General features: G+C 44.5%; 1 protein-coding gene across 1 annotated transcript in view; it reads right to left on the reverse strand.

Moving 5' to 3' along the window:
* KCNH8 (potassium voltage-gated channel subfamily H member 8) overlaps window positions 1-14,172 on the reverse strand; it is a 364,361-nt gene that overhangs the window by 62,022 nt on the left and 288,167 nt on the right. The window contains exon 9 of the mRNA XM_024197376.1: window positions 668-867. Coding sequence (XP_024053144.1) covers window positions 668-867 — 200 coding nt within the window. The remainder of the gene's footprint in view (window positions 1-667; window positions 868-14,172) is intronic.

Here is a 14,172-nt window from a genome sequence, read left to right on the forward strand (position 1 = left end):
ATGGAGTAAAATAATAAACGATTTAGCTGAGTCATATATAAAGAAACCACCAGAATTCTCTCTCCAACTGTCACACTCATGTTACTCTTCTTCAGTAATTAGTTAACATTAAAAATATGTAAGAAGTAATAAGTATATTTTAGATTCAGACAGTGCCTTTCAGCCTAAATGATCCAATCATGTTTCACAACCTCTGCACAGACAACATCCATGAAATGCAGCTACCTATGTACAAAAGGTTGCAAACAGTGAAGAGAGGGTAAGGATGGAGGAAGTAGTAATTTTGGTCAAGGACAGGGAAGAAATCCCTACTCTTAGGAAAAGTGCCATGGATACTTTAACATTTGGTGCAGGACAGAAACCCCTCTGTTTCAGGGCATCATCAAAAAGACCCCTGCTGAATGGTACTTCAGTGCTTCCAAATTATGGTGGGCTTAGGTGGCCCTACTGAAATTTGAATTTGTAGTTTCAGGGAGTCTGATATTTCCAAACAGATGGTTCAACAACCTATATATCCCCTCTGGGATAACAAACTCAGCTTTATTCCTTATGCACATTCTTTCTGGTGTGTGACTTCACATAAAATTTCAGAATAAAACCATCTTAACCAAAAAAACCAATTAGAACAAATCTAAGAAGCCAATGGAAGCCCCACTTTGACTATTACCTCATTGGAATCTATTCCATTATTGACAGACCAGGTGGTTTGGAAATATTCAAGCATCCTCTGCTTTAACTGCTGTGGCAGGTGATGGACCCGTATAAAGTCCTTTAGATCCTTGGTTCTTGTGTGATAAAGGGACCATCTGGAGTACATCCTCTGAATTATAGCAGTCACATTTCCGAACACCAAGGCATGCATCAAAGCTAGGGAGAACAGAAATTATGTACAACGGGATGCAATGACTTTGCAGATTATGGTTAAAATACAATATAGAAAATATTAGAACAATTTTCACAGAATCCAAGCTTTCACTTATAAATAGGCAAAATGAAGTTTTAGAGAATGCAACACCTTCTGAAATACAGAGCAGCACTTTAATAATAAAACTCTTAAGTAAATATAGCTACTCTGACAGCATGTTAACCAAACCAGAGAGGAGATAGACATGGCATTTCAGAACTTTTGTACCAAAAAAAAAAAAAAAAAAAAAATCTATAACATTAGGTCAGAATGGATGCTGACATGTGCTGTTATCTGACTAGAGATTTAAAAAACTTCAGGAAATAAATTTGTTTTTAAAGCCATTTAGAAACTTTCTGTTAAGGCAAAGTTGCAATAAAACATTAGCATACTACATTGTACATTACTTATTACTTATTCGGGATCAGGTTAATATTAAAAGAACCTGGGCTAAAGACTCTGGCTTGCTGGGTGGGGAGCCCTCCTACTTTGAGTATGATTAAAAAGGGTGACCAAATTTCTTTATATCTATCCTCTGTTTGGCACTTCTCTTGTTTAGATACTTGGTGTGAAATCTTTGGTGTGAACTGCTTTGGTGGCATTCGTGATTCAGCTGGAGCTGGTGGAGGTGGCAATGTCATCTGGTTCCCTCTCTGGCTCAGTCTGGGCGGGACATCTCACAAGAATAGGACAAAGAAGGTTGGGGGTCCCAGGAGATGGTGGAAGTAGCAGCCATGATGGAAGCTGACATCTCATTTTTCTCATTCTTTAGGGACCTCAAAATGGACTGATGGTTGGAACAGCCCATCTCCTCATTATTTTGTCCACCAGTTAGGCCTAATTTCCAACGCAGCAATTTTGTCTCATTGATTTCTGGTCCCACACTTGTTTACCAGGCATGCTCTTAACACAGTCATTTAGTTTTATCAGTAGGCCTTTCTAGCTATGTCTACATATGTCCATGCACATGGTTGTGCCATATAACCCCCCTATTGTTCACATCTAAGCTCCAGAACCACATGTCTGCAGGCAAGTGGAGGGTGAATAAACTACCATGCCTGTGGGATGTGGGTAAGTACACACCTCAGGCTGTGGCATGGCCTCGTATCCATGCCAGTCTGCATTGTGGTTGGGAGTAAGGGGCATGTACCAGGTCTCCAGTTTCAGTAATCCTCCACCCCCGTTCCCACAATGCACTGAACTCTTTTCTTCCTCACCTTTACCCAACTGCAAAGATCCGAGTCCCCCCATTTTCTTGGGTAATAGTGAGCCGCGCTGACCACATCAGAACAGTTTTCAGCTGCACTGTTTTGATCAGTACAAGTGAATATGGATCCTCCTCTGAGAGCAGCTGCTTAGCCTGCCAACCACACCTGCATGCTGACCAATTGTGGTCAGAGTACACCGTCCTCCATGACTTCCTGGAGCAGCAGGAACATACAACTGTATTGGTGAAATTTCAGAGAGGCTGGAGCAGGTGGGCATTGAGTGGGCTCTGTCCTAGTAGCTGAAATGCATCAAGCACTTGAGGATCCTGTACAAGAAGACAAACAACTCCAATAGTTGCTCCAGATGGACTTCTTGTACATGCTCCTTCTACGACAAACTGGCCCAGGCCAAGGGTTCCCAGTACAAAGCTTCAGTGGCTCAAGACCCCCTCCTGAACCCCACCAGATTATCATTTGACGGGATGCTGAGGAGGGCCAGGGTGAGGAGGCAGCAGGGAACAGAGAGGATGCTCTGGAAGATCCGGAGGATGAGGTGCATGATTTTGCACATCTACCCAGAGTAGCCGATTAGGGAAGATTCCTCCCCCTCCCCCAATGATTTTGAGGAGGGCCTCGAGCTGCATCAGGAACCAGAACCCGAGGCTGACAAGTTACAAGTCCTCCCCACCAATATCTCCTCTTGGTCTGGTGCTAAATTCCTGATTTTAAGCCCAGCCCCCACGCCGGTGCAACACTGGCATGGTCCCTAAGCATGGAAAAGCTACAAATAACCAGTTTTATTGATTTCCGATGAACCACTATTATACATTTGACAGAAGCTATGTCTGAAAAAAAACAGATTAAAGAAAAATCATTGTGCCCGTTGTCTGTGTATTTCTTGGCCGGCACACAGGCAGCAATGGTCCTATGGAAGCAGACCAGGAGAAGGGATGGAGTGGTTTAGAAAGGTCCTGGTTGGGGATGTGACGACAATTGTAGAAAACCTATAGTTGTTTGTCTGAAGTTAGTAATGGCTGTCTTTCATCCCTTGGAACATAACTGTTTTAGTGTTTCTATCACCTCCCTCCGCCTGATCTTACCCTTCCCTTGGAAACAGGAGCTGTGTGGAACAGAGGACAAGGGACTGGTAGTAGAGAGAGTGTTAGGTCCGGGAAGGGAACATTCCGGTTGTCTGAGAAAAAAGTAATCACAGCAGTCCTTTCTTCTTCATGTAAGCGGGAGAATGGTCCCGCTATTGTGGGGAACTTTCCTGGCTTATACACTACCCTGGTGACATGGGCTAGCAAAAGGATCTGAGTCCTCGCTCCCACTTCCTTTACCCAGAGGCCTGCCTGACCTCAAGGGCTCCCCTTCCACTCTCATGTGTGGCAGAGTCCTCGTAACCCCAACAAGGCTGGGCCCAGGATTCCTGGGGAGCTCAACCCCCAACCTTGTTGTGGTCACTTAGGGCAGGGGCTAGGATGTCCCCACTCCGGGGTGCTCTCTCTGCACTGAATGCTTCCCTGACCCACTGATCATTACATACAGTTCAAAGCAAATACAATTTATTAAACAGCAATCAATTTAAAATAATAAGGGAAAAATGGGAAAGGTTAAAGGAAACATCACCCCGCTCTGTGGCACGGGGATGTCACAACCAGTGTTTCTGGAATGTAAGGGCAGTTCAGTCTGTTCCTCACAAGTCCCAGGCCCCCTTCTCAGGCCCTGGCTGTGCTGCAGGGATGCTACGGGTCGGACACTTACTCTGGCGGTGGCCACATGCTCTAAGGCTATAGGTGGCAGGACCATTCTTCCAAGCGTTGCCCCTGCCCCGTCGGGGTTACGATCCCTCTCCAAGTCTGGTCTCCCAGGCGTCTTGGCTGGGGGCGTCTCTCTGTGCTGGGCACGTGGCCCAGGGTCCCCCTTGCTCTCCCCAGCTGGTCCCCACACCCGGCTCCGGACTGCTCCAGCCCCAGCTCCAGCTCCACTCTGCCTCAGCACTGCTGCGGCTGCTCTGCCGCCAGCTCCCTCAGCATGGCTGCTTCTGTAACTCTGCTCCCAGCACTGACCTGCTTTGTGGGCTGCTTTTCTGGCCCCTCTGGCTGGCACAGCTCTGCTCGCCAGCTGAGCTTGGGCCCCTGCTTTCTCCTTAGCTCGGCCCCACTCTGTCTGGCCCAGGCAATTCCAGCTCACACAGAGGACGGGACCCCCCCCCCCGGCCTCCTGACTCCCTGATTAGCCTGTCCGCCCTGTCAGTCAGGCTGACCTGGAGCACTGGCCTTTTCCCATTGTTCCTGGGGACTGTCAGTCTCAGGGTTCTGATTTCCCATCAACTCTTCTCCTTTCTTTTGGTACTGGGAGCTAGCAAACCAAAAAAAACCCCGCTGAGTTTTAGTAAGGGGACAACAGTCCCCTTACATTTGGAAGATTACAAAATTTTCACCGTCCCTGTCCGTGGTGTCTGGCCTCTCCCCACACTGAGTCATGCTGCACAAGCCAGGAAAATGGGGGTGGGAGAAGGATCTGGTATGACGGTTGTATAAATGCAGTGGAGAAGCAAGGGGCTTGAGATGCTCTCTTTCCATGTTCATGTCTATGTTGTTAGGCAGGCACAGGGGCAGGATTTTCTGGTGATGCTGGCAGGGGAGGGGCAGTGTTTGTGGTTCGTATCTCCTTTTGCATGGAAACTCTGTATGTTAGCTGAGAATATAATGAATTTCCAGTTGAACTGCCTCGGAGTCTTTTAATCATATTTCATCACATTTCTGGTGTAGCAGAAACTCCAGCTGGAGTTTGAGGTTCAATGGCAGTGTTAAATGTGCTTGGTCAACCTTTGTAGTTAACCAAGCCCCTCCATTCAGCAATATGTAGGGGGTGACCATTAGCAGAAACATCTCTCTGGCATAAACTGTTGGATTTCCTCCACAGGACTAGAAAGCCACCCCTCTTTTCCATTCTGGTACCTTGAAAACTGCTATGTTCTCCAGATGTTGGCCAGCCTTTAAAAAAGAAATTTCAAACTGGTAACAGAGCCCCTGGAATCAACTGCCACCCACCTCTCCTTGAGACACTATGAAAATTTTATTATTAAAAAAAAAATTAGAAGATGTATCTTACCATTAGTAGCTTCTGCTATATTCTCATGGGCTGCAAAAGTTGTCTGAGAACCAAGGACAGTCTAACAGTCACATTACTGGAGTGCTGAAAAGTATCGAAGTTGTGCCTTTCTACAGCTAAGTTATGTTATCTGGGGAGATTTCTTGGCTTCTTCCACAGGAAACAAAATATAATGCTATCCTTGTCTTTGAACTGGCATGACCTTCAACTCCTGAGAGGGAAATCGTTGCACTAGGAGGCGGGAGCAGCACCCCAGAGACATCAGAGACAAATGGAAGAGGACGCTGGAGGACTGATTTATTGGCATAGATGGGAGGAACAAGGGACAGTTTGAGTTCCTTAGGGCAGGGGAGGATCGGGCTCTTCTGCAGGAAGTGGCATTGATGAACTGAGTCACAGAACAGGAAGCATGCGTTACGGTAGTTGTAACCAATTATTTTTTTGTCAAGACCCACATTTCTTCGTCAAGGTATAGTCGGGGTCCAGACTCCAGAGAAAATAATACAAAAATAACAATAATAATGATGATGATAACTAAATAAAAAAATTTCACGGTTGGCTTCCTCTGCATTAGAGAATGGGAGTGTTCCCTAATGATGAGGCTCATAGAACTAGTGGCCAAATGAGTTTGTGGTCTGCTTGTTTCCATGTTCACTGCATCTGTCCTTGAATCACTGCTTTCTCTTCCTCCTCTGACTACCATTCCAGATGCTACTGAGGCATAGGACCTCAGCAAGTCAGGGCTGCCCAGAGGATTCAGGGGGCCTGGGGCAAAGCGGGGGAGCAGACATACTCACCAGGCGGTGCTCCGAGTCTGCGGTGATGGCGGTGGCGGGTCCTTCAGTCGCTCCGCGTCTTCGGCAGCACTGAAGGACCCGCTGCCGAAATGCCACCGAAGACCCGGAGTGACTGAAGGGCCCCCCGCTGCTGAAATGCCACCAAAGACTCAGACCACTGCCGGGTAAGTAAAAAGGCACCTCTAGCCAGGAAAGGGATTCTTGGCCAGGGCTCACGGGGCCCCTGCGGGGCTCGGGGCCTGGGGCAAATTGCCCCACTTGGCCCCCCCTCTGGGCAGCCCTGCATCAAGTCATGCCTGACTAACATAATTGCCTTCTATGACGAGATAACTGGCTCTGTGGATGAGAGGAAAGCAGTGGACATGTTATTCCTTGACTTTAGCAAAGCTTTTGATATGCTCTCCCACAGTATTCTTGCAAGCAAGTTAAAGTAGTATGGGCTGGATGAATGGACTATACGGTGGATAGAAAGCTGGCTAGATCATCGTGCTCAATGGGTAGTGATCAATGGCTCCATGGCAGCCGGTTTCAAGCGGAGTGCCCCAAGGGTCGGTCCTGGGGCCAATTTTGTTCAATATCTTCATTAATGATCTGGAGGATGGTGTGGACTGCACTCTCAGCAAGTTTGCAGATGACACTAAACTGGGAGGAGTGGTAGATATGCTGGAGGGTAGGGATAGGATACCGAGGGACCTAGACAAATTATAGGATTGAGCCAAAAGAAATCTGATGAGGTTCAACAAGGACAAGTGCAGAGTCCTGTACTTAGGACGGAAGAATCCCATGACCTGCTACAGATTAGGGACCGAATGGCTAGGCAGCAGTTCTGCAGAAAAGGACCTAGGGGTTACAGTGGATGAGAAGCTGGATATGAGTCGACAGTGTGCCCTTGTGGCCAAGAAGGCTAACGGCATATGGGCTGTATAAGTAGGGTCATTGCCAGCAGATCGAGGGACGTGATCATTCCCCTCTATTTGACATTGGTGAGGCCTCATCTGGAGTACTGTGTCCAGTTTTGGGCCCCACACTACAAGAAGGATGTGGAAAAACTGGAAAGAGTCCAGCAGAGGGCAACAAAAATGATTAGAGGGCTGGAGCACATAACTTATGAGGAGAGGCTGAGGTAACTGGAATTGTTTAGTCTGCAGAAGAGAAGAATGACGGGGGATTTGATAGCTGCTTTCAACTACCTGAAAGAGGGTTCCAAAGAGCATGGATCTAGACTGTTCTCAGTGGTACCAAATGACAGAACAAGGAGTAATGGTCTCAAGTTGCAGTGGGGGAGGTTTAGGTTGGATATTAGGAAAAACTTTTTCACTAGGGGGGTGGTGAAGCACTGGAATGGGTTACCTAGGGAGGTGGTGGAATCTCCTTCCTTAGAGGTTTTTGGGGTCAGGCTTGACAAAGCCCTGGCTGGGATGATTTAGTTGAGTACACGTCTGGCTCTGTTGATTTGTTTCCTTATTTCCTTGTGCGGGTATCAGTTTTGAGAATGCTTGGTGAAGATCTTTTAGGTGTTGGTCTCTGTCTGAGGGGTTGGAGCAAATGCAGTTGTACCTCAGCGCTTGGCTGCAGACGATAGATCATGTGGTGTGTCCGGGATGGAAGCTGGAGGCATGAAGGTAGGCATAGCGGTCGGTGGGTTTTCGGTATAGGGTGGTGTTAACGTGACCGTCACTTATTTGTACCGTGGTGTCTAGAAAGTGGACCTCCCGTGTAGATTGGTCCAGGCTGAGGTTGATGGTGGGGTGGAAGCTGTTGAAATCATGGTGGAATTCTTCTAGAGTCTCCTTCCCATGGGTCCAGATGATGAAGATGTCATCAATGTAGCGTAGGTAGAGAAGAGGCGTGAGTGGACGAGAGCTGAGGAAGCGTTGTTCCAGGTCAGCCATAAAAATGTTGGCATATTGTGGGGCCATGCGGGTGCCCATAGCGGTGCCACTGGTCTGGAGGTATATATTGTCACCAAATTTGAAATAATTGTGCATGAGGATAAAGTCACAGAGCTCAGCAACCAGTTGCACTGTGGCATTATCAGGGATACTGTTCCTGACAGCTTGTATTCCATCTGTGTGTGGGATGTTTGTGTAGAGAGCCTCCACATCCATGGTGGCTAGGATGGTGTTTTCTGGAAGATCACCAATGCATTGTAGTTTTCTCAGGAAATCAGTGGTGTCACAGAGATAGCTGGGAGAGCTGGTGGCATAAGGTCTGAGTAGAGAGTCGACATATCCGGACAGTCCTTCAGTGAGAGTGTTCACTTACACCAAAAAAAAAAAATTCAGGTTGCTTCCAGTCCCAAGAGACCAGTCAATTACCCCAGGTCAATTGGTACCCTAGATCTTACACCAAAGAAAATACTTGTAACCAATCCTGTAATAAACTATCTAAAGGTTTATTAACTAGGAAAAAGAAACAAGAGTTATTTACAGGATAAAGCAGGCAAACATATGAGTTGTCATTTATGACCCCTAAAGATGACAGAGATGTAGTAATCTGCCCATTCAAAAGTCTTTTAGGGCGGACCTAGATTGACCCTGGGGATCTCTGCTTTAGTTTAGTGTCTTTGTCTCTGTGAGAGTTCAAATAGCAAGAACTTGATCATTTTTCTTGTGAGGCATTTTTGTATCTTCTTCCCTCAGAAATCAAGCTGATAGCAAGTTTCCATGCAGGTCCCTTCTTCATCGAGAGCTGGGGGTGGGGAGAATGCACTTAAGAGTCTTTGATCCTTCATCTCACACAACAGTTCATTTGCATTTAATGAACAGGATTTAATAACTTCTTGTCAGAGACCATCGTTTGCATTATACAAGGCTTATTTCTGTTTGACGAGTCACAATCACAGGAGGTTTACAATACAAATGCTTGCTATCACTTTATAATATGAGGGATAGCTAAGTGAGAACAATACATGCAGCATCCCACACACATTTTATAACAAACTAAACACATTCTTATCAATTTAACATCTAATATTTATTTTGATAACACCAGCACACAAGTAAGCAAAATTGTTTTTAGCTATGCATTTGTTAGTGTTCAGTGAGACCTAGGGCCTTGACATGAGCTCGCATCTGGTCTGCCAGCATCAAAGCACAGACACACCATAGACAGCTTCTTGGGAATAAAGTCCCTTCTTTCTTCTTCAAGTACAATTCCCAATCTACACAGCATCCTGTGCCTTTCCTGTGTTTCCCACATTTGTATTCATGAATCTGCTTCTGTTGTCCACTAAGCTTTGAAGAACAAATGAAGAGTAACCTTTTGGGTTCACATACTCACTCTCCCCTTTTGGAGGGAAAAGTTTTGGAATATGGATACTGCCAATGGCCCATTTGGCAGAGTTTGGAAACCCCATCATCTCAAATCCAGCTATTTCTGGAACTTTTCTTATGGCAACCATCGGTAGATAGATCACAGTGTTAGTTGCCTCACAAATCTGCAAAACCATGACCCCAACAATGGACTTTCCAACCCCAAAGTGGTTTGCAGTGGACCTATAGCTGTCTGGTGTTGCCAACTTCCACAGGGCAATACCCACTTCTGCACTGGTATGGCTGTCCTGAATCGAGCATTCTGGCACTGGAGGGTTGGTGCAAGCTCCTCACACCGTTCCATGGAGGTATGTTTCCTCATTCAAAAGTTCTGAAATCACTGCTGGTCCTCCCAGGTTTCTAAAACAACGTGATCCCACTACACTGGGCTGGTTCTCCTGCACCTGAACCGACAGTCCACTTAAGGGCATCCATGGCAAAAGAGGCCTTCACCACATCTTATACCATGGGAGTGAAGTGAATTGTTATGACACTGAAGGTCAGCTGTCGTCGATGTGTCAGAAAGTTCTGCCCAAATTCCATCCAGCATCTCGCCGATTGCCCACTCCACTGCATAAACATTTGTCCCGCGATAAGGAGCAGGAGCAGAGCCACATCATCATCCCATTGCTCCATGTCTCCCACCCCAGTGTTGCAGGGAATAACAGTGAGGGGAGATATGATCAGGAACTGCTATCGACAAATGTGTGAAGGCAGGGGACAAACACCAAGAACACAAAGCAAAGCGATTCCCAGGGTGTCTCCCTGTCTGCACAGAACCTTGGGATACCACCCCTAAAACAACAAGGAGTCTGGTGGCACCTTAAAGACTAACAGATTTATTTGGGCATAAGCTATGCCCAAATAAATCTGTTAGTCTTTAAGGTGTCACCAGACTCCTTGTTGTTTTTGTAGATACAGACTAACACGGCTACCCCCTGATACTTGACACCCCTAAAATGGTAGCACTAACGTTGGCAGTGTGGTCATATGTATACACAGTGTTAGATCCGTGTCCAGCACAGCATATGTGGACACTCTGTGCTTGTATGGGACGCACGCATGAACACATACATGGTCCAGTAACCAAGTAGCCTTGCCAGTTAAACGTAGCCTTTGTTTGGACTAACTCAGTCTGAGTCTCTTTTGTATCTTTTTCCCATCAAGATTTGTTACTGTGACCTTTTATAAATTTTCATTCACTTTTTACAGTTGCGCTCAAAATTACAGAAAATGTGTAGGCCCAATTATCCCAACAGGTCTGACACACAGCTTTTTACTTGAGTGGTTTGGGAATAAAAAGACTCGAGGCAAAATTGAAAGCATGCCCACAGACATAATCTGTCTGTGTTTAGGTGTGCAGTATGCTTGTCTGTTGTGAGTGGAAGTATTTAGTTCTAGATTGCATCTACAATGGGGTACCTAATGTACCTATTTATAAATTGTTTACGAAAAAACTATTTAAGAATCTAATTACTCTATAAGAGTCTATTCTTAAGGTATATTTGTCTTCACAGCACTAGAAAGGAAGCAGAGAAAGGCTCTTGTTGGTTTATAAACAAGAAACATGGTACTGACCTTAAGTGGCAACTTAAACAGATTCCGTGGGTAAAGAGAAAGACAAGGGGAATGTGAGAAAGAAGGGATGTTTCCTTCTAGAGCTAGAGACAGACAACATATTCTCTAGTTTAGAAAAGTTTTGAAAACTGTTATAAGCTAAGAAGAGTGCAATGAAGGAACCAGTAGCTCCTTTGTTGTGAAAGGAGATTAGAGAATTAAACAAAACACAGAACCTATTTGTTGAGATTTCATAATAAAATGTGTAATGTTTCAGAGGTGATCTGAGATGAAATCAAGGCAATACAAGCAAATCAGTAAAATGGGATGAGTATGATGTAATGGAAAGAGACAGACTGCACAGTGAGAGAACATGTGTGTGTGTGTATTATCTATACACACACACACACACACACACACACACACACACACACACACAGAACATTAAAAAAACCTATGGTAAAAGAACATTGCTGTTGCAAAGTCAAGCAGCCAACAGTTAGGAAATGCCAAACTCAGGTTGTCCATGCATACAGTCATGTGTGTATGCCTTTTGTGTGTCTTTAACTACATGATCACATAATATTTATTTCCATGGGACCCTCAGTCAGTGCACAGGACAGAATGTTCACCATGGGCATTGGGAAAAGTGGGAGGAGGCAAGCAACCAAAATGGGCCAAATTTCAGTGGTGTTGCAACCTCGTGTACCAGGTTGCAATGCCACTCATTCAAATATGGCCCAGCTGCCCCTCCATCTTGCCAGCTGGGTAGGGGCTCCACCGTTATGCCACCCTGCTCTGGTCAGGAGCCTGGGGGGCTTTCCCCCTTGTTGCATCCCTGCTGAGTTTAGGTTTTCAAAAGTGGGGGGACATGCCCCCCATATAAAAACTGGGGGCGGGCAATGACTCTCAACCCTGCCTCCCCACCCTGGCCATCTCCAGTGGCTATGGTGGTCTCTGACTGAGTAGTTATTTAAATATTTTTTTATCATTATTCAATGTGTGGCCACAGGCCTTATTTGCTGCACACTATTCAAACCCTTCTCTGAATTCAGAATTACTAATTTTCAAATGGACTTTTCTATGTGACTAATGGATCATCACTACAGTATTGGAAAGCTTCACAAACATGAATGAATTTACCTTCACACCACCCCTATGAGGTGAGAGGGTGTTATTATCCCAATTTTACACATGGGGAACTGAGGCAGAAAGATTAAGGCCACAGTTCCCAAAAGTGTCCAGTAATAATGGCTGCCCTATTGCAGTGTTCTGCTGAACAAATACAGTAATAACACAATGCAATCTGTAATATATCTGGACTCAGCTGCTGAAAGCAAGTTCACCTGTCAAGAGCAGAAAGATGGATCTACTAAAGTCTAAAGATCTTACTTATCATGAAAATTCTATCTGTGCATGATCCACTTACTTTCTCCTTCAGCTCTGGGACCACATATTGCATGGAGTAAGACATTTTTATCTTTCCTATGATTATTTATCTGTCTTACACCATAATGGAAAAATTCATACAAAATCAGTACATCAAAGCTAGCAAACAGATATAATAAAACAAGAATACAGTATAATAAAATAAAAATCAATACACAGTAAATAATGGCTACCTTTGAAGAACAGACATTATGTAAAATTCATAAGCATCAACCAAAGTTTCATAAACCTAAGATAAGGAAGCATCTGATATAATCAATAAATATTTTTTCTCCTCAATTCTTAAGGTCATGCTTGAAAAGTGCTTACAGGAAAAAATTACAGGCTCTTCCTGTGCTGAATGTTCCCCTTTCCTTTATCTGCCAGCCTACAGAACTTTATTAATAAAGGCTAGATCATTCTTTTCTTAATGATGTAATAAATTCACACTTTAGTCAATGATATATACTCTTCCAACTGACCTACCCTGCAGTGACACCCAGAGAACATTATTCCTTCTGCTTTAAAAAAAAATATATCCACTCCATATGAAGCCAACAGATTTATTAATTAATGCCTCGCCAGGGCAAGTATCTTGCAAAATAAATAAAGTATTAATTTTCAAGACTTTAGTCATTTCATTAATGTATAGTAAAATAGATCTGGGAAAATTATACACCAAAGGCACATTAAGAACCGCATTTGTCAGACAAAAATACCTTAAGCCTTGAAACAATGTAGATGAATCTTCTTGTCCTCAACAAATTCTACTGAGGTGAAGATAAGTTCCTTTGTTTACCATGTTTGTTACCTCCCACTGCCCCATAACTCCACTGCCCCTCTTTGCCCTCTCTGCTGAGTCCCCTAAATAATGTCCCACATACTTAAATGTCCAAAAATCTTCAGTCAAAAGTACTCTAAATCAACCTCTTCTTCCTTCTCTTCTTGACATATGCTTCCACCCAGCCCCTTCCCGAATGCAAGTTCATTCCCTCTTCTTCCAACATACCCTTGACTCAACCTGTCTTTCAGCTGCCAGTTTTCTCCTGTTGCATCTGCATTACAGTCCTGAAAGAATCTGACAGTCCCTCTGCATTTCCTCAATACCCCGGCCCCCACGCGCGCGCGCATACACACACACACTGGACCCACTACCCAGGTGTTAGAAAACATCCCTCAAAGTTAAACACAAGATCTGCATCTCACACCAATTAGTTACTAACTCTTTGTAGTGTTCTGAGAGCTAATAACTGTTTGGAGGCCTGATTCCTTGTGCCCCACCATACAGAATTCAAATAAATCTCTCTGACTTCAGCGAAAGATAGTCATGAACTGCAGGGAGAATGAAGTCTCTTTTTTTCTTAACATGAAAAATGTCAAACTTCTGATTATTATAAAGTCTGCAAATTAAACCAACAAAAACAAACAAGCACAAGCAAAACAACCCCCCCCCCGCCCCGCCCCCAGCATCTGAACTGATATTTGAAATGAAAATAAGTGATATTCTTCTATCTAGGAAATAAATGGCAGTTACAGGGTTCCTTTATATTTTACCAAGGTAAGTTTTTGGAAGTCCTGCCGTCTTCATCGTCCCCTCATGGATATTTCTTGATTACCTCAATAAAAACAATCCCCCCCCCCCCCTGTATTCCACTACAAAAGTTTTGTTTGACTACCTTGAATGCATGTGGAACATTTGAAGGTTAAATATTTAACCTTTTCACTATTATTCAGCATTGAAATTGTATGTTATCAATAAAATTAATTACTGTACTAACTGTAGCATTCATGAAACTGCTGGAATTAATAAGACACTGTTCCTTGTCTGAATCATTATAATTACAGCT

This window comes from Terrapene carolina, unplaced genomic scaffold (assembly GCF_002925995.2).
Source record: "Terrapene carolina triunguis isolate 2854851 unplaced genomic scaffold, T_m_triunguis-2.0 Scaffold84, whole genome shotgun sequence".
Lineage (NCBI taxonomy): Eukaryota > Metazoa > Chordata > Testudines > Emydidae > Terrapene > Terrapene triunguis.